This window comes from Callionymus lyra, chromosome 18 (genome assembly GCF_982586985.1).
Source record: "Callionymus lyra chromosome 18, fCalLyr1.hap1.1, whole genome shotgun sequence".
NCBI classification, from domain to species: domain Eukaryota; kingdom Metazoa; phylum Chordata; class Actinopteri; order Syngnathiformes; family Callionymidae; genus Callionymus; species Callionymus lyra.
In genome coordinates this window covers 7143037-7170744 of record NC_141835.1, presented here as the reverse complement: position 1 = coordinate 7170744, position 27708 = coordinate 7143037, and the positions used below count along the sequence as shown (strand labels likewise).

Genomic DNA, 27708 nt, shown 5'->3' with positions numbered 1-27708 from the left:
AACATACAAAAGTTGCCCACTGAATTATTGGAATTAGAATACCTAAGTAAGTAAGTAATTTTTATTTGTATAGCGCTTTTCCAGACCAGGGTCACAAAGCGCTTAAACAATCAAAACAATATTCAATAAAGTATATACTTTAAAGATCAAGATAAAACTGATAACACAACAGGAGTTCCAGAAAATCAAAGAAAAGCCTGAACAAATAGAAACGTCTTAAGATGTTTCTTAAAGGAGTCAGTAGATCCATCAAGCGCAAAGAGAGAGAGGAAGATTATTAGGAAGAAAGTGTGGAAGAAATAGTTAAATCATTTTGAAAATAATCGAATTTTTAGATTACATTTATATATTTTGAAACAAAAAAAAAGTTTAATATAGATATATATATATGGGGGAGACAGTTTCACCCCAGTATCTTCATGCCAGAGGCGGGGGACACCCTGGACAGGAAGCCAGTACGTACAGGGCACAGAAAGACAACACAACCACTCAGACACACACTTATACCTACAGATTATTACCTCGTCTAAAATGTCTGAACGTTTTTTTTCCTGTTAGCGTCAGCATTTTGTTGACCCAAAAAAAACTGACAAGTACGCACAAGTCGAATTAAAGACGTCTGTGACTCAGCAGAGGTTTCGTAAATAAATGACTAAAGTTCATCAAAAGAGCAAAAAAAAATGGTGTCGATGATTCATGAGTTTGTCTTTTAAGAGGCACATGACGACTTTAACCAGCGTCTAAAGTCAAAACTGTAAAAACTCATACGATGAGAGAACTGTCGACGCAGCAGTGGCTGCTGGGAAAGTGGGTCAAAGACGATGGAAAACATGAAAGTGTTGAGCAACAAATTAAATTTATTTTCAGTCTAGAAAAGAAGATAAATAAACAGAAAGTGTAAACAGTCTTAAATATTCAAACAAAGTCTTTTGTACAGTTTTGTGTAAATATATCGTTACAGTAAAAACTCTTCAAGTTTATCAAACACAAAAATAGCACAAAAAAAAAGAAAAAAAAAGGAGATTGCATTTTATTTCCAAGGCAACGGTAACCGCGGCGACAGAGGCCATAATAAATAAGGATTGTAGTGCAGCACGTGAAAGAACTGTTCTAGTGCAACTTCTTCTCTCCTCGTCTTGATCCCGGGAAGTCGGAATGACGACCGACGTCTTCAGTCTCGGCGACAAACAAAAGCGGTTTTGGACGAAGCGCCGGAGAAAACTCAGCACTTTTTTCTTTTTGGCAAATGAAGAAACGACAGACGGAAAAAATCTCACTCGCTCGGGAAAATGCATAGAAACTATCAACTGCGGTGCAGCGCGGCGACACTAGGGGGCGCTGCGGGAGGCCCTCAGACCTCGGCGCCCAGCTCGATGACGCCGGTCTCCAGCACCGGCACCAGCTTGTCGTCCACCTGAACCAGCAGGATGGTCTTGTCGATATGGGAGCGAGACGCCGGGTCTCGGCTACAAGGCACCCACCGGTGAATCACCTGCAGGGGGCGACAGAGACACACGTGGATGAATGACACAACATTGTAAGTAAGTAAGTAATTTTTATTTGTATAGCGCTTTTCCAGACCAGGATCACAAAGCGCTTAAACAATCATAACAATATTCAATAAAGTATATACTTTAAAGGTCAAGATAAAACTGATAACACAACAGGAGTTCCAGAAAATCAAGTAACACTCTTTCATTATTATTATTATTATTTTCACAATTCTATTATATTTATTGTTCATTCTTTTCTTCATCAGCAAATCCACATTTGAATTAACGTCTAAAAACTTTACTTGGATGTGTAATGTTGCCGTGTATTATTATTGTGAAACTATTAAAAATACTTTAAAAAAAAATCAATCTCTAATCCATTTTCCCACAATGAGGACATTTAAAATAAAATTCTACTTTTGTTTATCGAAATAAGCCTGAAAATACTAAAATTAATATTATATATATAATAATATTATAACAGACAATAATATATAAATATATTGGACTATGGACAAAAAGACAATTATTTATCTTGTTTTTTATTCCGCTTATTTAGTTTTTGGTATATATTTGAGTGTTTATAATGTGCATCAAGCCTTTATATCTTTAATATCATTCATATTCCTTTTGAGTTTGAATCTTCTTATTTTGGTATAAATGCAACATATATTTAACACAAATCATATCATGAATTTATTTAATTTTAATCACCAAAAAGTTTATCTATCTATCAAATTAAAATGTTGTTTTTCATTCAGACAATTCAGAAGCTTTAATATTAAGATAATAATGATGTCGATGGAGATTCTGATAAAAAACATGTGCAGGTAGGAAATGACATCATGAAGTAAGGAATCATAGGAGGGTCAAAAGCATGTTGAAGACTCACGTGTCCTTCCATGCCCTCCAGGGGGCTCCACTCCCTCCAGCAGGTCCGTCCTGCCCTCAGTCTCACCGTCTCGTCCGGCCACTGGAGCTCCTTCCTCTTTGACAAGTTGATGTTCTCCAGAACTTGACCCACGTCCACGATCTGAGATGCAAACAATGAACTCAGCTGAATTATATAAAAACTAAAAGAACACTTGGGCAGGGGATACGACAGCTTAAAAAACATTCAATTAAAGACATTTTATCGCTTTGAGTAACATTTAAAATTAAATGAAAGCCTAACTCGTCAATCAAATTGGAAAATATAAATAATACATTCATTACAAAGGTTTAGGGAAAAATGTACTCAAATGTTTATTTTTTAATTACAATTATCATTCCTTTTAGTCTAGAAAAAGTAATTTAAATTCAAAATAATACTTTAAAACAGAGAAACGTGTCTCATGACTAATAAACCTTTTTAATACTAGTTAAACTCCACGCAACTTATTAAATATCTTAGTTTGAAGACCTTTTATTATTCTTTTTTATGGATAATGTTTTTTTATATTTGTTTTTACCATATTTTTAAATGATTAAATATATATAACATTAGATATTACACAATTCCTTGCATAATAACACTTTTTTGCATTTAATGCACCTTATTTTCCATTGTAAAATATATAAAACATGCATTTTATGTCTTTAGAATTTTTAAATGAAATGAATTAAATACAATGAAATTAAGACTAAAGCATACTTTTTATTTTTTAAGTTTTCCTATCATATTAAATGATTTATTTGTCCTTTTATATTTCCTTCTTTCGGCTTGATGGTCTTGTATAAAAGTACATAATGTGAAAATTGAATTCAATTTAGGCTAAAGAAAATACTTTTTTAAGCATCAACGGGACAACATTGTGACCTCTGACCTGGACTCTGTAGGAAATGTCGTCGCGGCGCACGGTGGCCACCATGGGATTGTGCTGCTGAAGGTGGTGGTGATGGTGGTGGTGGTGAGTCAGCGGGTCGGTGACGGCGCTGCACAGCCCGTCGTTTCCCAGCAGCCCCACCAGGGTGTGGCGCTTGCAGGGGGGGATGCTGTGGCTGGAGAGGGAGGAGGACGGGCCCACCGGGTCCGGGCCCAGACGCAGCTGCAGGGAGGTGGGCAGGGTGCGGAGCGACAGCTGGCTGGTGGACGAGCGGCGGCACGGCTCCAGTCCCGTGGTGGAGGTCCGCAGGGACGAGTGGCGGCTGCTGCTGTAGCGGTACGACGAAGACTGGCTCGCCATGGACGCCCGGGCGGGAGAGTGACGCACCAGCCCGGACTGCACCGACTGGGAGCTCTGGCTGGTTCCTACGGACAGGTAAAATTAAAAATGATGGCGCCCTCTGCTGGAGTTGGATGGACTCACCTAGTTGGTTGGATGGGTACGAGTGAGGGTGGGTCGGTCCGGAGGTCCCGTGAGACACGGAACTCTGCTGGGAGTCGCCGCCGGTGCCGCTGGACAGACCGCCGCCCTCGCAGTCCTCCATGTTCCCGCCGCTGTTGCAACCGGCGCCGCAACCGATACGCAACCTGTAGGAGAGACGACAATCAGCCTCTTAAGAGCCGTGAGCGCACACAGTGAGCCGCACACACCTGTGCCAGGTGTTGACGATGAAGTTCCTGATGTTGCCCACGCTGATGGGCGCCCCCAGGAGGCGCCGCAGCTGCGTGTGCGTGTTGCAGAAGGAGGTGGTCAGCGGCGACACGTAGATGGGGTACCCGATGGGCTGGTCACATGACGAGTTGATCATGTTGCGGAGCGCCTGCTTGGCGTTCTGGATGCTGCCTCGCTCCGGGTTCCGGTTCCGGAGGAAGACCAGCTCCTGCTGCTGACCCGCCCACAGGCCGCGGACGCACTCCTTGTTCACCTGGTCACAGAACCGCGGGGTCAGCCGGCCCCCGGATCGGAACCACGAGAAAGAATCTTGCTCACCTTGATGACCCGGAAGCTGAGGTAGCGTCGGTTCAACATGATGATCTTGTACTCGTTGGTTCCCTCGTCCAGCACGTGGCGTAGAGCCAGCAGCGACTGGGCGTTGGACAGAACCGCGCTCCTCCACGCCGGGTCGCCCTCGTGGGCGATCACCAGACTCTGCTGGTAGGACGAGATCGCCTCGAAAAGAACCGCCGGCTCCTCGTACTCGTCCGGAGACGTGAAGTGGTCCTGGTGAGAAGGCGAGAGTCAGAACCCGGGAAGCCTTGAACCCGGAGCCGTCTGGGCGAGTCGGAACCTGGTGGAGTTTGAGGGACATCCTGATGCCTGGTACCACCACTTTACGCAGCAGCTCCATGTCGGCGAAGATCCACTCGTCTCGCACCGAAGAGATCCGGAAGTCTCCTTTGAACAAGGCGTGGAGTCCGTAGAGGAACGAGTCCAGGTTACTGCAATGAGATGAACCGGGTCAGAACTGAGATACTAGTCTAAAATGTTGACCAGCATCAAGTTAGCTGCAGGCTAACGGTTAGTGAAAAAAACTAAACTTTTATTTGATTTTATTTGATTTAATTTAGTAAAACAACTACATTTTAAAAAGTAACTTAAGGAATATATATATTTAAAAAAAGGTCAGAGAGAACAATGTTGAGCAGATTGTTTTGAACGCGATGCTATAAACTCAAGCATCAAGTTAGCTCTTTACCTCAATGGGCTAAAGGCTAACGGTTAGCATTAAAAGAAAAAAAGGAAAAACGAATTATACAATAAAAACTGTCTAAAGTAAATAAATTAAAATAAGTAATGTACAGAATAAATACAGATATGTAAAAAAGACACCAGAGCAAAGCAGAACCCGATTGTTTTAAATGTAATGCTATAAACTAGCATCACAGAATGAAGTTAGCAGTTAGCAACAAAGAGCTGCAGGCTAACAGTTAGCATTTATATATATAAAAAAAAAAAACTAACTATATTATAAATTAAAATTAATTTATAAAACAGAATAAAAAAATTAAAAATGTGAGAGACCAAAGCAGAGCAGAACCAGAGTGTAAATCTGATGCTAGCAACTAGCGTGTCTGCACAGCCAACTGTAGAAGGACTGGAGGATAAAAGATGGCAACCATCAAAAAAATGTACCTGGACATGTGGTGGGCCGCGGTCCCGAGCGCTCGGCGACCCAGAACGCAGAGACCAAAGCAGAGCAGAACCAGAGGAGAGTCTTTGTCACAGTCCAGTGGCTATCAAGACACAAACATCCGTCAACAACGATCACAAACTCTCGTCGATCACGTGATGATCCTCCAGACCTGAGGCCGCTGAGAGTTGCAGTACTGGATCCAGCCCAGGTAGACTCCACAGAAACTGTCCTTGGAGATGCCGGCCAACCGGTGGTCGTAGTCCTCGTCGATGTTGGGGTTGAAGGTCGGGTCCAAATCCACATAGTTCCTCTCGCAGCAGCCGCGGAGACCGTCCCTCATGGTCTCGTTGGCCAGCCAGTCCTCCAGCTTGGGCGAAGCCACCACGTAGTAGATGATCCCCTGAGAGCCGAGCAAGACCGTCAACGGTGTCTCTCGCACACAGGAAGTGACATCACAAACCTTGACGTAGTAGGTGGTGAGGATGCGGCGCAGGTCGAACACCTGCAGCATGGAGGCGGCGCTGTTGTCCGTGATGCTGTAGCCCTCCAGGACGTACTTTGTCACCAGGACCTCCCACGCCAGCCAGCGTTGACCGAAGGCGGCGTTGAAGGACAGGAAGTGAGGCAAGTGTCCGGGTTCGCAGCAGCAGCACGCTTCATCTTCTTCCACCCCTTCTGTGATGGCCTCTACCTCCCTCTGCTGGCAGTAGGTACCTGTACCGGACACACAGAAACTCTGTGAAGAATCTGGCGACACGATTCGTATCACAATACAGTGGCAACGATACGATATATCGTAATATTATAGTAATGTCTGAGACTCTGGTGATGCAGAATTTACAGACCACACGACTCTTGACGAAGTCGTAACTGCTTTCATTTGTTTTGAAACCAAAATATGTCCAAACATCAGCTTTAAAAGCTGCTGGAGTCACTGTATCCTCTCGTCCTCAGTTGTAACTGCTTTTATTTGTTTTGAAACCAAAATATGTCCAAACATCAGCTTTTAAAGCTGCTGGAGTCACTGTATCCTCTCGTCCTCAGTTGTAACTGCTTTTATTTGTTTTGAAACCAAAATATGTCCAAACATCAGCTTTAAAAGCTGCTGGAGTCACTGTATCCTCTCGTCCTCAGTTGTAACTGCTTTCATTTGTTTTCAAACCAAAATATGTCCAAACATCAGCTTTAAAAGCTGCTGGAGTCACTGTATCCTCTCGTCCTCAGTTGTAACTGCTTTCATTTGTTTTCAAACCAAAATATGTCCAAACATCAGCTTTAAAAGCTGCTGGAGTCACTGTATCCTCTCGTCCTCAGTTGTAACTGCTTTCATTTGTTTTCAAACCAAAATATGTCCAAACAGCAGCTTTAAAAGCTGCTGGAGTCACTGTATCCTCTCGTCCTCAGTTGTTACTGCTTTCATTTGTTTTCAAACCAAACTATGCCCAAACATCAGCTTTAAAAGCTGCTGGAGTCACTGTATCCTCTCGTCCTCAGTTGTAACTGCTTTCATTTGTTTTGAAACCCAAAATATGTCCAAACATTAGGTTTAAAAGCTGCTGGAGTCACTGTATCCTCTCATCCTCAGTTGTAACTGCTTTCATTTGTTTTGAAAGCAAAATATGTCCAAACATCAGCTTTAAAAGCTGCTGGAGTCACTGTATCCTCTCGTCCTCAGTTGTAACTGCTTTCATTTGTTTTGAAACCAAAATATGTCCAAACATCAGCTTTAAAAGCTGCTGGAGTCACTGTATCCTCTCGTCCTCAGTTATAACTACTTTCATTTGTTTTGAAACCAAAATATGTCCAAACATCAGCTTTAAAAGCTGCTTGAGTCACTGTATCCTCTCGTCCTCAGTCATTACCGGAATCTTGTGGGACTAGGCTATATAGTGCATGTAACATCAAAGTCAGAGATCCTCACCTCTGAACTCCAGCCCCCGGAGCTGGAACGTGACCAGACCGTTTCCGATCTCAACCAGGTGGACCAGAGCGTTCAGGTAGTCCGAGGCCAGGATGAAACAGTCCCCCGTGCTGAAGTTCCCCCAGCGGCCCAGAAGGAGGTCCCCACACAGACTGTGCTGCAGAGAGCGGGTCAGGTGCTCGTAAAAGATGGAGTTTAGATTGTTGTCATCGGAGCCTAAAGTCCAGAACACAAGGTCAGGGTTCAGAGGTGAACTTCAGTGAAGTCCTCAAGAGTCAGACCTGGGTTTCTGTCCAGCTGGGAGGCCAGGCGGGTGTTGGAGTGGTCCACTCTCTTGGTGCTGTGGACACACAAACATCAGTTCACCATAATCCTGGAACCCGGGTCAGTCAGAAGTCCTACTTGTAGTCCCGCTCCCAGAACTTGACTGGCCGCACGTAGGAGGTGATGAAGATGGCGCTGCCCAGGAACGGGTTCAAGGGGGTCGAGAAGACGGCGGAGACCAGAGCCTGGACGAAGAGCATGGCCGAGTCTGAGGGGCCGAATCAAGGGTCCAACACGGGGGCATCAAACTCGAAGATACAAGGATCTAAAATCCTTTAGCGTTTAAGTCCAACCGAACAACATGTATATTTGCCAAACAGGAAGTATGAGTTTGATGTTGTTTTTCATTTTTTAAGCCTCGATTCATGGAAGGAGATCAGTGCCAGCAGAATATGGTTGAATTTAACAGTTAAATTGTTTAAACTTGTTGAAAAATGATAAGTTAAAAAAAAAGAAGGTTTTATTGAAACGCTTTTATTTTTTAGACATTTTTTTTTAAAGGTTGTATTTGTAATTTATCTATAATTTAATTCAATACTTTCTATATTGAAGTTGTTTTTTAAATAATGAATAAAAAAAATCTAATATATTTAGAAATAAATCAGTTTTTTCATGTAGTTTCCATTTCAAATATATGTAAAATTACCTTTTTTTAATTTAATATTTACACTTTACAGCCTTTTAAATGACTAACAATTTGAAATTGTTAGTATAATAGCGTCACCAGTTTAATATTGAATTTAAAATGCTATGAATTAAAAAATATTCAATTTAGAAAATAGATTTTTTTTTAAATAATAGTATTAAAAGCACAAATTATGTGTAAAAAAAACCCCAAATACTTTATGTTGAATTGCTGTTAATGTTAATTATTCAATAAAAACTAATTCAAACTTTCCATTAAAAATCATGGAATTCAATTATAGAAAAATAAATAAACAAATAAATATATATAACAGATAAATTTAACCTGGATCTAGACCAGCACGCTAACATTCATTCATGGGACTAAAGGTTCGAGGATACGGGGGACGGCGAAGGGCTGGGCGAAGGCGTGGAAGGCGGACCCCCAGGTGATCTGCCAGGGCGCGATGTAGGTGTAGACGAAGTGCAGCTTGTAGAAGAGCTCCCACAGCTGCGGAGCACACAGGTGAGTCCGCAGGTGGACCATCGGGTCACGTGACCGACTCTCACCTTGCTGAAGACGACGGACATGACGAAGAGGTCCAGCAGCAGCGTCTCCGACAGGTGGCGGCAGTCGAAGGTGAAGAAGAGGACGGTGAAGAGGAAGGTGACGTACTGGTACGTGGGACTGCTGAAGGACGAGCGCAGCAGCTTCAGACCCGCCACCGTGATCACCAGAGCGCCCCACCTGGACCCGGACACACAAGTTAGTGCTGATCCTCACCACGCCGGACGTGTCCCTCAGGGGAGGTGGTCTCACTCCGTGTCCAGCTTCTTGGGACTGGCCAGGGGCTTGGCCCCGCGGCTCAGCTCGTTGAGGACCAGCAGAGGATACAGCACGTTCTTCTCCAGGAACAGCAGCCACAGGTGGAGCTTCTCGAACCACATGACGTGAGCAGCATCTGAGGACACGACCGAGGTCGTCACGGAGACACCATCCTGTCGGGACAGTGTAGTCGAGACCGTGACTCACCTCGGACCTCGAACTGGTAGTACTCTTTGGTCTTAAGCAGCGGGTGAGAGAAGCAGAACCAGGGAAGCTGCTTCCGGACCTGTGGCATCAGGTAGTGGGTCAGTAAACCCACCAGGCCCAGCAGAGCGTAGAGGACCACGCTGAGGTACGGCTGAGGACAGAGACAGATCTTCATCATCAGTATCACCATCATGGTCATAAACATCATCACTATTATTGTCCTGATCTTCATCCTCATCACCATCATCACTATTATTGTCCTCATCTTCATCCTCATCACCATCATGGTCATAATCATCATCACTATTATTGTCCTCGTCTTCATCTTCATCCTCATCACCATCATGGTCATAATCATCATCACTATTATTGTCCTCATCTTCATCTTCATCCTCATCACCATCATGGTCATAATCATCATCATCATTATCGTCCTCATCTTCATCACCATCATGGTCATAATCATCATCACTATTATCGTCCTCATCTTCATCCTCATCTTCATCCTCATCACCATCATGGTCATAATCATCATCACTATTATTGTCCTCATCTTCATCTTCATCCTCATCACCATCATGGTCATAATCATCATCACTATTATTGTCCTCATCTTCATCTTCATCCTCATCACCATCATGGTCATAATCATCATCATCATTATCTTCCTCATCCTCATCACCATCATGGTCATAATCATCATCACTATTATCGTCCTCATCTTCATCCTCATCTTCATCCTCATCACCATCATGGTCATAATCATCATCACTATTATTGTCCTCATCCTCATCTTCATCCTCATCACCATCATGGTCATAATCATCGTCACTATTATTGTCCTCATCTTCATCCTCATCACCATCATGGTCATAATCATCGTCACTATTATTGTCCTCATCTTCATCTTCATCACCATCATGGTCATAATCATCATCAATATTATTGTCCTCATCTTCATCTTCATCCTCATCACCATCATAATCATCACTATTAACGCCCTCATCATCATCACCATGGTCATAACTATCATCACTATTATCATCTTTTTCTTCATCATCACCATCATGGTCATAACCATCTTCAATATAGTCCTTATCATCATCATCATCATCACTATCATCATTATCTACGATCATAATCATCATCACCATTATTGTGATCATCACCATCATGGTCATAACCATCATTATTATCTTCCTCATCATCATCTTCATCCTCATCCTCATCATGATCATATTCATCCTCATCATCAGCATCTTCAACATCCTTATCTTCATCATCTTAAATATTATCATTATCCTCATCATCATCATGCTTTTGTTATACTCAGCTTTATCATCATTGTTATAGACATCATCAATATCATCATATTATCATTATTGTCATAATTATCATAATCATCATCTTTTTCATCACTATTATCATAACCGTCACCATAATCATCATCATCTTCCTCATCATCAGTACCTGCAGGGCGATGAAGACGGTGCTGACATGGATGGCGAAGTACAGAACAGCGATCAGAACACAGACGATCAGGTCCGACTGAAGTCTCTCGTTCTAGACGACAACAAAAAAGTTAGCAACAATGTTTATGGTCTTCTATTTGGAACTACCCACCACTGATGACCGCAGCTTCTCTGGCAGAGGGTCTTGGACCTCAGCGAGCGGGTCCTCAGGGTTTTTGTCCTTCAGGTCCGGTAGAAGTTTGGACTGGATCAGAGAGCTGCAGGAGAAACACGAGGTCAAAACCACTTCAGAAACAAACCTCACGAGCTCCGACTCACATGAGCACAGACGGGTCGCTGCTCTGACGACTCAGGTGGTACGACAGCGCCACCAGCAGGCCGCAGAAGACGGAGAACAAGACGGGGATGTGATGCGGCTCCCAGGACTCCTGACGAAACAAAAGTGATGTCACTTCCTGCTCTGGCCCGGTCGCTAGAGCGACAGAACCTCAAATGAAACCTCTCACCTTCAGAGCTCCGTAGCAGAACCCGTACAGCAGCGCCACACTGACCACACTGCGCAGGACGCTATACAGCGCCGCCAACAGGCTGGTCGAGGCTGTGAAAGAAGAAATGATCACCCTTCCTTTAGTAATGACCAGGGCCGGGTCTAGACAGGCATGTATGAGGGGGCAGCCACAAATCTTGAGGGGGCATTGTGCCAGGCCCCCTCTTGCCCCTGCCTAGACCCGGCCCTGGTTTGAGGGGGCACAACATTTATTTGAGGGGGCCAGGCCCCCTCTTGCCCCTGCCTAGACCCGGCCCTGGTTTGAGGGGGCACAACATTTATTTGAGGGGGCCAGGCCCCCTCTTGCCCCTGCCTAGACCCGGCCCTGGTTTGAGGGGGCACAACATTTATTTGAGGGGGCCAGGCCCCCTCTTGCCCCTGCCTAGACCCGGCCCTGGTAATGACACCTTAAGGACGCCACAAAAATGTGTAAATCTAAACATCAAACAACGTGTTGTCCCTCATAGGAAACACAAGGGATACCACAAACACATTTGAGCCTAGAGTATAAAAATGGACTTTTGTTTGTTGAATTTAACATTTAAAAAAAAATGTAAAGATTTTTTTTTTTAAGGCAATTGAATATTATGTTTAAATAATTTAATCATTCCTAAAAGGTTGAATATGTTTTAATACTAATTTACTAATACTTTTATATTGACTTTAAAATGTTACAAATATAAAAAATATCGAATAAAGAAAACTTTTTTAAATAATTGGAACTCAAATAAAAATGAAATTTGATATAATATATATAAAAAGTATTATACTAACAATTTTATATTGAACTGAATAGTCTACGAATTAAATAAAATATGAAGATAGAAATTAATACATTTCATTTTTTATTTATTGGAATATGAAATGTAAAAAAAAAAAGAATACGTTTTAAAAATATAAAAATGTTTTAATTGAATGATAAAAACAAATGAAACTTTTCAATATATAAATGATTGAATTAAATTATTTTTAAATATTTTTAATAATTAATAAAAAAAAGTTTCAACATTTTAAATGTTAAATTCAACAATAAAAGATTTTGATGCTACCGATACAGCTCCATACACACATTTTTTCACTCTCACACACACACACCGTTGCCGCCGAACACGTGGACGTCCATCTGCTCCAGAAAGTACATGAGGAAGGTGTTGACCTGCGGCAGCAGACCCATGAAGAAGACGATGGGGAAGCACAGCGTGAAGACTGAAACAGATACTTCGGTTGTTATTTGACACAAAAAAACACGCGACGAGTCTCTCACCGATGACCATGTCTCGGGCGGAGGCCAGGACCGCGGAGCTGGTGAGTACGACGCCGTAGAGCGAGAAGCGAGCGCCGCCCATCCTGACGCTGATGTGGTGCAGCAGCCAGATGAGGGCGCAGCAGAGGCAGAAGTAGACGGGTCGGCTGTAGGCGATGATGCGGTTGTGACCCTGAGGAGACCAGAACCACCATCGTGAGAATAAAGGTTTTCTTTTTTATTGACTGGACCCGTGTTGCTAAGTTACGATCACTTACATGTCTGGGTGAGGACGAGTCGGGCTGAACACTCTGCGGAGGAGAAGCAAGCGTGGGTCAAACACGGCTCAGAACCAGCATGGAAAACTCAAGTCTGTCCACAACCTACCTTCAGTAAGGAATACTGGCAGCTGGCGATGACCAGGCAGAACTGAAAGACCCAGATATCTGTGAAGAAGCCTTGAAGGAGCAGAACTGAGCCCAGGAAGGCCACCAGGACCGCCAGAACCATGGCCAGCACATTCTCCAGAACCTCACGGTTCCTGCGAGAGAAAAAAACAGGTTCACAGACAGTCCAGTGGAGCGTCCCTCTCAGTGGTTCTGACCCACCTGTCGAACAGAGCCAGCAGCGTGAGCCGGTCGAAGTGCAGCCCGACCCAGAGGTACGGCAGGAGCCACAGACGGTAGTACTGCTTGACTTTGGCGGCGGCGGATGACGAGGCATCGCCGTGACCCAGAGGGGCGTCCTGGAGGTCCGGACTCAGGTCCGGGTCTTGGTGCTCCAGCAGCTCCGGGTTCATCCGGATCAACCGGTTCAGACGCAGCTGAGGAGTTTGTGAAGAACAGACAAGTTGATGAAGCAGTTTGAGGAATAGTAGAGGAGAAAGAGGAGAAGACAGAGTGGAGAGGAAGAGGAAAGGACGAGAAGAGGAAAAGAAGGGACGCAGCAGGAGGCCGTCAACACCGAGTCTGGTTCTGCTCGAGGTTTCTGCCTTCTAAAAGTACGTTTATCCTCACCACTGCCACGCTCATTGTTAAGTTGCTGGGAGCTGGTTTTCTTTTGAATTGAATTGAAGAGGACAAGGAGATGATGTAGAGGACATGGAGGAAGAGGACGAGAGGAGTGGACAAGGAGGAGAGGAGAGGATGAGGAAAGGAACAGGAGGAGATGAAGAGAATAGGATAAGGAGTTGAGAGTATGAGGAAGTGAAGAGGATGATGAGAGGATAAGGAGAGAAAGAGGAGAGAAGGGGAGGCTGAGGAGGTGAAGAAGAGAGAAAAAATGAGAGGCAGAGTATGAGGAAAGAGAGGGGTGAAGGACGAGATGAGGAGAGGAAAAGGAGAGAGAGCGGTGGAAGAGGAGTGGAAGAAGAGATGAGGAGAGGAAAAGGAGAGGAAGATGAGAGAGAGGTGGAAGAGGAGTGGAAGAAGAGATGAGGAGAGGAAAATGAGAGGAAGAGGAAAAGAGGATGGGGAGAGAGAGAGAGGTGGAAGAGGAGTGGAAGAAGAGATGAGGAGAGGAAAAGGAGAGGAAGATGAGAGAGAGGTGGAAGAGGAGTGGAAGAAGAGATGAGGAGAGGAAAATGAGAGGAAGAGGAAAAGAGGATGGGGAGAGAGAGAGGTGGAAGAGGAGTGGAAGAAGAGATGAGGAGAGGAAAATGAGAGGAAGAGGAAAAGAGGATGGGGAGAGAGAGAGGTGGAAGAGGAGTGGAAGAAGAGATGAGGAGAGGAAAAGGAGTTGAAGAAAGAGAGGGGTTGAAGAGGAGTGGATAAAGAGGAGATGAGGAGAGGAAAAGTAATGGAGGAGGAGAAGAGGATTGGGGGAGAGAGAGGTGGAAGAGGAGTGGAAGAGGAGAGAGAGGGGTGGAAGAGGAGTGGAAAAAGAGGAGATGAGGAGAGGAAAAGTAAAGGAGGAGGAGAAGAGGATAAGTAGAGAGGGGTGGATGAGGAGTGGAAGAAGAGATGAGGAGGAAAAGAGGAGAGAGAGGGGTGGAAGAAGAGAGGAAGAGTAAAGGAGGATGAGGAGAGGAGGTGAAGAGATGCAAAGTAGAGAAAAGAGGAGGAGAAAAGGAGATGACTCACAATGTCATTAGCATAGCAGCGCACTGAGGTAGAGCTGGAGAGGTGAGAGGTCGCGTCCCTGCAGGAGGAAAAACATGTCAGTCATGACGATAAGAATTGTGTCGTGTCCAGCGTTGACCCCTGGGTCACCTGACCGTGATGTCACAGCATGGACGTCACCTACCAGACGTTGTTGGAGGCCCGGCGGGTTGCAGGTTCAAAGTTGACCAGTGACAGGTCGCAGCCGGCGGCTTCGTAGAGGGACGGAGTCAGTTTACCTGCGAGACGACAGGAGCGTGACCTATGACCTTTCCACCAGAACCCTTTCACTAACTCTTTCCACTGAAACACTGAAGTTCTCACCGAACTCGTCCTGCAAACTTCCGACCGCCGACGTCTTGTCCTGAGAGCCGTCCAGCTGCGTGCTTCCGTTCCTGGCCAGCAGGGAGGCGCTCGTGCTCAGCACGGTCACCTGGGACGGAGTTCTGGACGGTGGGTTTCTCACCTGAGAGGTCGAGGGTTGAGAGGCCGAGCTAAAGGCCTCTTGCAGACTGAGGATCAGAAGGATATCAAGACATCATCATCATCAGGGAGCCGGGGGGGGGGGCAGACAGGAAACCTTGACCCTGGGGTCATGTGATCGGACCAATCGTAGGCTCACCTGAGAGGGGATCCTATCAGAGAGGTGGGCGGGGTCGGGTTACTGCCGGCGTTGTGTCGCCGCCGCACGGCCTGTCGCCTGAACGTGCTTCGCTCGCGCCGGAACACCACTGTGTCCTCGCTGCCCGGGGCTGTGGAGGTCAGAGGTCAAGTGAGGTCAGTCATTTTCCAACATGGCCAACAGTTTTCATCGAATACAATTTAGTGTCAGAATATGTTGATACTTTGATGACATTCTTTTTAATTTTCCTGCAAGATCCCAGTGACTGAGGACGAGAGGATACAGTCGACTCCAGTAGCTATTAAAAGCTGATGTTTGGACATATCTTGGTTTCAGAACAAATGAAAGCAGTTACGACGTCCTGGTCTGTAAATTCTGCAACACCAGAGTAAAGTACTCGACAATACTACAAATATATATCCTTGTTACAGTATCACAATATATTCTATATTGCGATGCGTGTACAGTGAGGGGTAATGTTTGTGTTTTTCGTGAACTCACCGCGTAACACCGTCGCGGACTGTTCGCCGTGAGCCGTCTGGTTTGGGAGACTGTTCCTGGACCGGGTCACGGACTCCAGTTGAGAGGCCCGGCCCAGCAGGGAGGCGGCGTCCAGAACCTCCCCTTCTTTGGCTTCAAGGTCCGACTTGGAGGTGGTGAGGGGTCTCGAGTCGGCCGGCGCTTCCAGGTGGGCCGCCGTGTCGTTGAGGCAGGCTGCCGTGCCACTGTCCAGACTCAGAACCCGGGCGTGGGTTTTGGCACTTCCGGTGCTGGGGGTCCGGCGAGAGACGCGCCGCTTCCCCCCGGTCCGTACCGCGGCCTCGGACCCCCCCGTGGACTTGGCTTTGCCGCCCGTGATGTGTTTGGCTTTCAGCGCCCGGTACCTTCCTTCAGGCGAGTGACAGGAGCGCGAGGTGACGCTGGACGAGCTCCCGGTGCTCAGCTGGTGGGACTGAAGACTGGAGGCGCCGCTCAGCTCGCTGTGGTCACTGAAGTCCTCCTCACCACCACCACCGGCCGCTCCCCCGCAGGTCTGGACCGCCGCCCGCAAGGACACGTAGTCCCGATGGCGACTGGCGTCGAAGCTACTCGCGCGCTTCTTACTGGACCGCCGGCGTCCACTCCGTCCTACGGACAAAGACGCGGCCCTCTGGACCGACTTCGGCTGAGAGTCTTGGGCTTGTTCCCCGACCCCGGAGGAGCCGTCCGCATTGGTCCGGATCCCGGGTTCCTCCGCCCGCTGATGGGGTTCCGCTGACGTCTCCGGTTCCGCGGTCGTCAGCTCGTTGGCGTGAGGGTTCTTGTTGGCTTCTCTGGAGGGAAGGAAACCTCGGGGGGTCTTGGAGTCGGCGGGTCTCGGGCGCTCGTCCCCGGACAAGGACAGGAGGCTCTCCACGTGGGTGGAGCTGGTCTGCTCGCTGTGGAAGCTGCTGATTGTGCTGTTGGTGTCTCGGTCCGTCCCGCTGCAGTAGCTCTCGGTGGACCCGCTGCTACGAGTGCTCAGACTCCTCAGACTCTCGGCGCTGGTCTCCCCCCTCTGACCCTTCCCCCCCGGACCCGATCGCCCGCCGCCTCCCGCCTCCGCCTGGTACAGACCCGAGCATCCTTCCCCCGCCTCCCGGGAGGCAGAGCGGGCGACTCGCTGCTCCTTGTGCCGGAAACACTCGAGTCCTGAGGTGGAGGCCGCGCACGCCTCCTGCTGGTGAAGCTGGCCCACCGGGCCTGGCTTAAAGGGCTTGGAGGTCTCGAGCTCGCGAACAGGGTCCAGTCCTCCTCTCCTAGGGGGCGGGAAAAGGGCAAAGTCCGGCAGACAAGGGTCCGGAAAAGCGGAACCCGCCGAACTGGAAGTCCGAGGCAAACCTCGAGTTCTGAGCTCTTTCCTAAAGGTCTGGGACTGTGAGGAGGTGTGGGGGGTCAGGTCCGAGTCGCAGGGCGAGTGCGACAGACTGAAGTGGTACGCCGAACAGTTGAAGAGTTCCGCCGAGTCCCGGGACAGCTCCGAGGGACACAGGGACGCCGAGAGCTGCAGGGAGGCGAAGGAGTCGTTGGGGATCAGGCAGAACATCTTGGTGTCCGACAGCAGGTCTGCAAGACGGACGACAGGTTCAGGGACCTGGAGGGTCCAGAGGGAAAAAGGGCTTCGTGCTCACCGTGGTCGTGGCTGCAGCTCTCCACCAGCGTCAGGCTGATGTCGTCCGAGGTTTTTCCAACGTCTCCTGCAACAACATCCTGATGAGTCGACTGAACACGGATGCTACTGCTGCTCTCATTCTTACCTTTGACCCCGGCTGCCCGGGCATGTGTGGTTGAGACCTGTAGAGAGAGACGAGACCATCTCACACATGGGGTAGAAACTATGGGGTTGGGGTTGTGGGGGGATTTGAGCAACACCCACCTGCTGGTTTGATTCCATGCCATTGTAGGAGTTCCTGGAGCTGCAGTCGACTGGTGGAGTCTCTTGCCTGATGAAGTCCGACATCTCTATCCCCCCACCGGGATCCCTTTAGACACACACACAGACACACACATAAAACACACACAAATAGACAGACACACACACACACAAAACACACATAGACAGACACATACATACACAGACAGAGACACACACACACACACACAAACATAAAACAGACACACACACAGACACACACGCATACATAAAACACACACACATAGACAGACACATACATACACAGACACACACAAACACACACGTGCAAAAACACACACATACATAAAACACACACATATAGACAGACACATACATACACAGACACACACGCGCACAGACAGAGATATATATACACACAGAGACACATAGACAGACACAAATGCACACACATGCAAACACACAGACACACACAAGCATGCACACACGCCCACGCATGCATACACAGGAACGCACAACGAGACACACACATACATTAACATAAAAACACACAATTACACACATACACAGAACCAAACATAAACAAAACACACAAAAACACAGACACACACAAATGCACACACGCCCACACATGCATACGCAGGAACGCACAACGAGACACACACATACATTAACACACAAACACACAATTACACACAAACACACACACAGAAACAAACATAAACACAAACATACAAAAACACAGACACACAAATGCATACACAGGAACGCACAACGAGACACACACATATATTAACACAAACCAACAATTACACACAAACACAGAAACAAACATAAACACAAACATATAAAAACACACAAGATCAGGGTCAGACAGCTGACTCACAAAGGTGACCGTACCTCACACACACACACACACACACACACACACACACGTCTCACCCTGGCCCATTACTGTCCTCCCGCCGGGTGAGCCCTCCCGCCTCGGTGGGTTCCGATCCCCCTTTGCCGGCCTGGGTCCTCTTGGTCTGGTGGTCCACGACCTCGCCCTCGTCCAGGGCGTGATGGAGTCTATAGTTGACCGTCTTCAGGAGCAGGAAGATGACGGCGATCACACCACAGTAGATCCCCACGATCACCATGGTGGGCGGCAGCACCTGGAACCCCGGGGTGAGAGAGACGAGTTCAAGGTCACAGCAGCCGGAGTCAATGTTTACTCTCACGGTAAGTAAGTAAGTAATGTTTATTTATATAGCGCTTTTCCAGACCAGGGTCACAAAGCGCTTAAACAATCAAAACAATATTCAATAAAGTATATACTTTAAAGATCAAGATAAAACTGATAACACAACAGGAGTTCCTAGAAAATCAAGGAAAATCCTGAACAAATAAAAACGTCTTAAGATGTTTCTTGAAGGAGTCAGTAGATCATCAAACACAGAGAGAGAGGAAGATCGTTCCAAAGCTTAGGAGCAACAGTCTGGAAGGATTTCTCTCCTCTGGTCCTGAACCGTGTTCAGGAACCATCAGTAGATTCTGATCCACAGACCTCAGAGCCCGAGCTGGGGTGTAAGGCTGGATCAGAATCTACTGATGGAAGGTCTGACCATGAATAGATCTGAAAGTAAGAACCAGAATTTTTAAAGTTGACCCTGAAAGAAACTGGAAGCCAGTGAAGAGTTTTAAGGATCGGAGAAATGTGAGTTCTTCTACTAGAGCCGGTCAGAGTTCTGTATCAACTGCAGGCGAGACAGATCCTTCTTGTTAAGACATGAAAATAAAACGGTTACAGTAGTCCAGGCGAGAAGACACAAACGCATGGATTACAAGCAGAGCAGAAGTTCTGTGTGTCAGCCCACTCCAAGTCCAGAACCCAGATTTTTCTGGCTGCCAGATGAGGAATAAACAAACAACTGCTGATGTTGTGTAACGGTTCTGTGGTCAGACACACAACAACAGCAGCACAAACGTTCACAAGCAGGTTCTGTTGACACACAAGGAGGACTGCGGTCCAATGTTGTTGACGGGTCGCCGTCTATGGTACCGGCCCGGCCGGACGTCATAGCGCCGTTATAACACGTCACAGACCCACAACAATAGTGGTCACCAGAGGTTCTGTGGTCGCGCCTCTGCCCCCCCCCAGAGTCCTGACGTCTTTTCCGAACCGGACCCGGGACTCACCATGTAGAGGGTGAAGGGGCAGCAGAGCAGGAACAGCCAGATGTAGAGGTGCAGCGCGTTCACGAAGGTGTTCTGGTCCGGGTCGTAGTACCAGCCGCCGGTGACCGAAGCCCAGACCCCCTGCCGCAGGATCTGAAGGGTCTGCGACCCCATGGTGCCGAACCCGCTCCTGAACCCGAACAGAAAGGAAGCGGGTGCCGGCTCGTCGCGGTGGAAGAAGACCGTCAGGGGCCTGAGAATCCCTCTGCAGCCATCTTCTCTGCCGCTCCTCCGCCCTGAAGACTACAATCCCAGCAGCCCCCGCGCCATGAGCGTCTTCTTCGACGGTTCCTCAGGCACGTCAACAGAAACGGGCGCAGGGGTCGTCAGTCGTCGATGTCGTTCCTTCTGCCCGGTTGTGGTCTAACATGTTGATATTCTGAAGTCATACCGAGATGATACATCGAAGGTTACGTCAACAAACCGGAAATGGAAAAAGTCGACATAACGGTCCAGTTCGAACAACGACCCCCAGTGGAGCAGCGGTGGAACTGCAGCACTCTATAGTCCAACTTTTATATTTTTTATCTTTATTTTTTATTAAAACTGATCACTTCTTTACTTGGAATCATATAAGATACTTCAACATTTAAGAAACACGCTATCTAGCTCCACTGACACACAAAAATGTAACTATTGAAACTTTGACTTTTCTAAAAGCATCAATTATTATTATTATATTATTAAGTAATTTAATTCGATAATTTGTATATTGAAAGGTGTTTGTTTTTTATCATTGAATGGAAAAAAATCGCATATTTTCAAAATATTTTTAATTTTTTTACACATAGAATGATATTCTAATTTAATTAATTCAAAAAAAAGATTTTCCTATTTAAATTCAGTATTTTCTAGTAGCACTATTATACAAATATTTGTATATGAATTTAAAGAGCTATGAAATAAAAATATTGAATTAGGAATTTATTTTTTTAATTATTGGAATAAGAAAATGAAACTCTAGGTCTAAAAAAATATTTGAATCTGGAAAGTCGATTTTTCTATCTCAATAATTAAAAAATACAAACTACTTAAGTCTTTCAGTAAAGAAAGATATTAAATTAAAATGATTTAAGAAAAACAAATGCCATGTTTTAGTATAAAAAGATTCAAAATTTGATGATGGCACTGATATAGTTGCTGCTGTAATACTGTTCATTACACACTCAAACTTTGAGTTATAATCAAATGTATTTTACATATTTATTTTACTCCAGCTAACGAGAAGTGAGGTAAAGTTAATTAAACTTAATGACGACATGAAGATCAAATACATTGTACAATTATTTTATTAAAAAATCATCAAAATAAAACAATAACAAATCTTCACTTCCTGGTGACGTCATGGAAGAGCAAAAGCACAAGCGATGATGTCAGCGGTAACTGACACCAGCCTGAGGTCAGCTGATAAGCAACAACATCAGCGGGACGACGATGACCTCACAAGGTCACGCTGCCGACGTCACTGCAGTCTGGCGCGCTTCTCCGGCGGTGGTTTGCTGGGCGGCGCCTGGGCGGGGGTCTTGTTGGCGGCGGGTTCCCTCTCCTCCTGCTTGATGGTTTCCGTCGGGGGCTCCGGCTCTTTCTTCACCTCCACTGCAGGACCGAGTCAGATGTCAGAACCCGGCTTGAGTCTGCAGTGGTCAGTACCCGACCAGCTGCCTAGGTCTAAATGTCATAGTTGGAATTCACATCTCACCTGGGATGGGCTTCTCTCCTGGTTTGGGCTGGAAACAGAAGAAAAGTTTAGTGAATTAATTATAAATTAAAATAAAAAATTATTCTCCTGGTTGAAGGGAAGCGGGACTAGCTTGCTCGGGTACATTGTGAGATAATTAAAAGAACAAGAGAGCTGTATTTGATCTCAGGGGTCTCTTGTTGTCATGAGCTGATTGGCTGAAGCAAATAAGTGTCTGCAGAACCGTCTTCTCAGGCCCCTCCACCTGCTCTCTCAAGCCCCTACTTTCCAGACAGCTACTTGCTCTAGTGACTAACATCTCTCACATATATAAAGACATATGTATCTATAAATATATCTGTCAGTCTGTCAGTCCAGGGGGTCCAATTTGAAAGAAATGAAATCTGAAATCTGAAAGTAAGAACCAGAATTTTAAAGTTGATCCTGAAAGAAACTGTCAGCCAGTGAAGAGTTTAAGGATCGGAGAAATGTGAGTTCTTCTACTAGAGCGGCTCAGAATTCTCGCTGCAGAGTTTTGTATAATCTGCAGGCGAGACAGATCCTTCTTGTGAAGACATGAAAATAAACTTCCAGACAGCTACTTGCTCTCGTGACCAACATCTCTCCTCTCACATATATATAGATATGTATCTATAAATATATCTGTCAGTCCAGGGGGTCCAATTTGAAAGAAATGTCAACCATGTGTATTACATACAGAGTATGGGAGATTTATAGAATTATGTTTGTTAAATGCAAAATAAAAAAAATAGTACCTGGTAAAAGGTCGGCGGGAACTTTGACCTCAAGTCCAGCAGCAGTGTGTCCACACGGTGGCGCTGGAACACAGAACTAGGCTCCTCCTTCTTCTTCGTCTTTGGCTTCGCTTTTTCTGAAAAACGCCGTTTTCAAGTGTCACCATCGCATTAACAACAGGCAACGTGTGTCCAAGTGTGTGCGCATCTGTGTGTTCATTTGTGTGCGTGTGTGTGAGACCTCTCTCATCCTGGTCCTTGAAGGTCCACCAGTAGCCCTTGGACGGGTGGTACCGGCAGTACGACATGGCCTCGTCGAACGCCGACTGGATGCCGTGAACCGCAGACAGCTGGAGAGCGAGAGCGTCAGACCCGAGATGTTCTGTCGCTCTTTAGTTTCTTACATTTACAAACAACAGGAACACTTACAGGTTCGTTTTGGACACAACTCTGACATCATTATGACTCGTTTATTATAACGTGTATTGCTGGAAATATAACCTTAATAATAAGGTTTGGATGAACCAGATCAGATGAAGAAAACTGGGTTTAATATGACCTTATTAATGACTTTGGTTGATGTCGTATCCACAGTGGGATTGAGTCACGATTCTGAGAAACCGCTGAGCTGTGAATGTTTCTGGGTAAACCAATGAGATGAGGATCGAGTCCGACTCACCGCCCTGGAGCTGATGACTGAGCCCAAATCTGGAGCCTGGTACACCACTCCGATGATGATGTAATAGTCAGCGAGAGGAACCACTGAGACACAAAAACACACATGTGTGTGTTGACGGGAGATGAGATGTCAGTTCAATAGTTCAATAAAATACATACAACTTGACCGTTCTTTAGTAATTGTCATAAATGTATTATTTATGTATTTTAAATCGAAATTCAATGCAAAAGTTCAAAGTCTTTTTAAGTACACAAGAATGAGTCAACAAATAAATCAAAACGTCATATTATCCGCATGTGTCCTACAAACAAGTGAACTAATGCAAGAACAATAAATCGCCAATTCAAGTAAAAAAAATGGTGTAAACACTTTAACTGCCCTCTGCTGTTTTAAGAGGGTACTACAAGTTCATGTCTTGAAGAATCGCTTGATAACAGTCACAAAACTACTGAAACAACTTGATTGTGTTTATATTTCTAAAGAAGATTATTTTGTTCGACTGATGCAAAAGTCTTTTTGGGGTTCATCATCATCATCATCATCATCATCATCATGTAGCCCGTGACGCTCACCTTGTGTGGGCGACTGTCGCTGTTGCTTGCGAATGATGTAGAGGATGGGCTCCTGAGCGTGCAGAAGGATGTATTCCACTCCGACCATCTGACTGTAGATCAACACAACATCAGTTTCTCCTGATCACACCTGATCAATCTTGTCCATCAGTCACATTTAAAAACTGAACCAGAATAAAAAGGCAATAAAACCCCAAGGAGATCCCCAGAAGGATTAATAAAGTACATCTAATCTAATCTTAAATCTGGAATCTTGATGAACTCACTTGAGATGCTCCAGGGAAAGTCGCTGCATCTTCACCACCTCGTTGTTACACGTGCGGTCGTAGAAAGGGTTGCTTCTTTCCGAGAAGTAGTCCAGGACATTCCCGGGGTTAAGGATCGGAACCCAGCCGCTGTCCACCCACGAGATTCCCAGCAGGTTATCTGTCGATCCGAATGAAGTCTGATTAAAATCATGAGGATTTGAGAGCAACTGCAGCAGGACAGACTTGGATTTGTTTCAGAAGACTAGCCTGGAACAATAAACCTTTAGACTTTGACTGATACAGTGGTCCCTCAACGGATGAATGAATTTGTCACTGGTTTAAGTTCATTAAAACTTGCTAACTCAACATTGCATTTGAGGTGCCATCTCCATCTTTCTCCCACAATTCTTTGAAACACCACAGATAATGGACCACGATACCCCGAGGGTTCACTGTATATCAAACACAAGGAGGAGATGACTACTAGCAAGACGAGTAAGTAAGTAAGTAAGTAAATTATATTTATAGAGCGCTTTTCCAGACCAGGGTCACAAAGCGCTTAAACAATCAAAACAATACTTAATAAAATAAATACTTAAAAGGTCAAGAAAACACAGAGAACAACACAGGAGTTCCAGAAAATTAAGGAAAAGCCTGAACAAATAAAAATGTCTTCAGATGTTTCTTGATGGAGTCAGTAGATCATCAAACACAGAGAGAGAGGAAGATCGTTCCAAAGCTTAGGAGCAACAGTCTGGAAGGATTTCTCTCCTCTGGTCCTGAACCGTGTGCGTGGAACCATCAGCAGATACTTAGATAGACCTTTATTGATTCCTCAGGAGGTCTTTTTGAGGAAATTGTTTGTTTTTTTAGATTCTGATCCACAGACCTCAGAGCCCGAGCTGTAAGGCTGGATCAGATCAGTGATGGAATGAGGAGTCTGACCATGAATAGATCTGAAAGTAAGAACCAGAATTTTAAAGTTGATCCTGAAAGAAACTGGAAGCCAGTGAGTAGACTGAGGACTGTTCATTTGTTGCCACTTAAATGTCAAGGACAATTGTCATTTCAGGTTCTAAAATATTCTGGACTACCATTGGTCCCCCGGTCAAGATAAGTGACCCACCAACCCTGATAAACTCAACCCAGTAAAATGTCAGTGTTAGATGAGGAGCAGAGATATACCTCATCAGCAAAAATGCTACTTCTTGTGTGGTCTTTGACATTCAAGTTGAGTCTTTTTTTATTTCATTTTTCTGGTTTATTTTTGCTTCTTTCTCTTTGTGTCCTGCTCTCTGCGATGGTGAAATGCCTGGGCGAAAAGATTATTTTATTATATATGATCACTCAACTTGTGTGTATGTTTTTATTGATAGTTTATATGAATAAAATGGTCGTTGTATTAAAGCAAGATGTGTGTTTTAGCAAACGTAGGAACTGAATTTAGGGACTAGAACCCCGACGACTGGACTCTGCAGTTAAAGACTCGTGGACCGGATTACTTTCATTTCACTGCAGTCCACGTGTAACACAGTCACGATAATTCGGTCCAAAAAAAACCGCGCCAGGAGCGACAATAACGCGATAATAAACATTAAAGCGGCGGCGCTGTTAGCATCGGTGGCTAAACAACAAAGCCGCTGGACTTCCTGACGCTTTGTTTCGTGGGAACAAACGTTCACGTCACGCTGAAATGTTCGCGAACACAACGTCTGCCTAGATGTGTTCCAATGAAAACAGACATTAAAGGCATTTACCTCTGAAATCCGTCGACGCCATAGTGTCAACACACAGTCACACAATGATGACGTCACATCATTTTTAGCTCGCAGATTAATGACGTCATGTGTTTGGGTTTTTTTTTTCAATACAAACTACTGTGAACGTTCTTTCCACTTCAGTTTAGCACTAAAAAAAATTGAATATATTTGAAATAATGAAAGATGGAAAACTTAACCTCCAGATATAATTTCAGCACAAGAAGTTTTTGTTACACAACAAACTTTGTTCAGGCTTTTCCTTGATTTTCTGGAACTCCTGTTGTGTTAACAGTTTTATCTTGATCTTTAAAATATATACTTTTTTTGAATATTGTTTTATTGTTTAAGCGCTTTGTGACCCTGGTCTGGAAAAGCACTATACAAATAAAAATTACTTACTTACTTACTTCCCTAACATGTACAATCCTGCAAGAATGAGGTGAGGAACATCAAACTCTTCTTACTCTGCTTCTCCTGGACCACGGCGGTGATGGACATTGAACTCATGACTGCCTCCAGTGCGCCGACAGTCCACTTCAGCTCCGGCCCCATCGGCACGTCGCTGGTCACAAAAACTCCGATGACCTGAAGCTCCTCCACTTGAGAACAGTCCGAATGAGGGGAGTCTTTCTTGAACCCACTTTTGAGACCCATCGCATCCAACTTGGAGGAGCTGAGCCTCATCCCTGGAGCTCCACGGCCAGTTGTGCACTCGTCTAGCGAGCGCTGGGAACCAAACAGATAAGATACAAAAAGTGAAATTGTTATATGCTAAAGATCATTTGTTGTTTACACATGATAGGAGTGAAACCAATTTATCAATGACATTTAAACTCTACGTGTTTTGGTTTTAATATTTACAATCGGGGAAATTGAACTATACATTACGATATATTTGAAGTTACACACAAAAAACACTAAAACTAATCAATGAAGTAAGTAAGTAAGTAAGTAATTTATATTTATATAGCGCTTTTCCAGACCAGGGTCACAAAGCGCTTAAACAATCAAAACAATATTCAATAAAGTATATACTTTAAAGGTCAAGATAAAACTGATAACACAACAGGAGTTCCAGAAAATCAAGGAAAAGCCTGAACAACTAAAAACGTCTTAAGATGTTTCTTGAAAGCAAGAGAGCAAGATTCTCACTGTGACATTAAACCCATAATAATTAAAAGTGAAACATCATTAATATGAATTAAAATCGAGTCATTATTTAGGACATTAATTCCCATTCTAGAACAAAATGTAGTCCATGTGTGCATCATACCTGTTGTTCTCTGGCAGTAGTCATGTCAGCACCTGTAAAAACAGAATACTATTCAGAGTTTAAGAGATTAGAACAGACATTGAATCATATTCTTCCTTCTTGTTCCCCTATCCCAGCTACTCGGGGCGTGAGGTGGAGAACACCCTGCAGGTCACCAGCCTATCTCAGGGCACATGTGGACGAACAAACTCTACAACGAAGCAACATCATAGACAAAGCTGGCTGTTCTGACAACAAAGACGACACGATGACGTCACAACATGTTAAAACTGTTGCAATCTGCCAAAGACGTCATTTTTCTTAATAAAGTATTCAATATTTCTGCCACTTTTTTATGGTCACGATTTGTCAAACTCCTCTTTAGCTACAAAACTTTGTGAATTTACTTTATATCAACTATATTTATTATGACTATATCAACGATACTTGACAACATTGATGGTTGTATTCTACTTTTTCTTTTAAACTAATTTAAGTATCCTATACACACAAACTGTACATTCTACTACAATCGTATTTTTCTCACTTTTACACCACAATATAGAATAAATTAAAATTAAACGGTTCTGTTCTGTTAGCCGCTACAAGCTAGCACATTAGCGCGAAAATGTCGATCCATGAACCGACGATAAAAAACGATAATAATACCGATAAAAACATTGTAAAAGACCGTCAGTGGAATCTTAAAAATATCTCTGATACTAAAATATCCAAGTAATGATGCTATTGATTGTGAAATTTTTTACTAAAAAAC

The 27708-nt window shown here is 44.9% G+C and overlaps 2 protein-coding genes across 3 annotated transcripts; both read right to left on the bottom strand.

The window, feature by feature from the left end:
* Positions 1-844: 844 nt before the first annotated feature.
* On the bottom strand, positions 845-20379 carry pcnx1 (pecanex 1). Its single transcript, XM_087779617.1, has 36 exons — positions 19951-20379; positions 18712-18926; positions 17773-17878; positions 17654-17690; positions 17528-17593; positions 15879-17462; positions 15378-15507; positions 15080-15267; positions 14901-14994; positions 14738-14795; positions 13265-13479; positions 13044-13197; positions 12935-12967; positions 12678-12849; positions 12509-12619; positions 11373-11464; positions 11185-11294; positions 11018-11123; positions 10865-10957; positions 9395-9545; positions 9182-9323; positions 8932-9109; positions 8764-8872; positions 7816-7945; positions 7695-7753; positions 7414-7629; positions 5953-6206; positions 5662-5892; positions 5492-5592; positions 4647-4797; positions 4349-4579; positions 4009-4283; positions 3782-3945; positions 3299-3723; positions 2386-2526; positions 845-1492 (listed from the first exon to the last, which is right to left on the bottom strand). The coding sequence occupies exons 1-36, from the start codon at positions 20101-20103 to the stop codon at positions 1352-1354; spliced, it is 6816 nt and encodes a 2271-aa protein (XP_087635743.1). The 5' UTR covers positions 20104-20379; the 3' UTR covers positions 845-1351.
* An 881-nt stretch (positions 20380-21260) lies between these two features.
* Positions 21261-27272, bottom strand: med6 (mediator complex subunit 6). Of its 2 annotated transcripts, XM_087780264.1 has the most exons (9): positions 26955-27272; positions 26146-26407; positions 23940-24099; positions 23674-23765; positions 23102-23184; positions 22664-22772; positions 22444-22559; positions 21689-21716; positions 21261-21585 (listed from the first exon to the last, which is right to left on the bottom strand). In XM_087780264.1, exons 1-9 carry the CDS (start codon positions 26976-26978, stop codon positions 21452-21454), a joined length of 1008 nt encoding a protein of 335 aa, XP_087636390.1. In that variant the 5' UTR covers positions 26979-27272; the 3' UTR covers positions 21261-21451. The 2 variants fall into 2 exon arrangements, with proteins under 2 accessions (XP_087636390.1, XP_087636391.1); XM_087780265.1 differs by lacking the exons at positions 26146-26407; positions 26955-27272 and adding an exon at positions 25679-25750.
* Between the last annotated feature and the right edge of the window lie 436 nt (positions 27273-27708).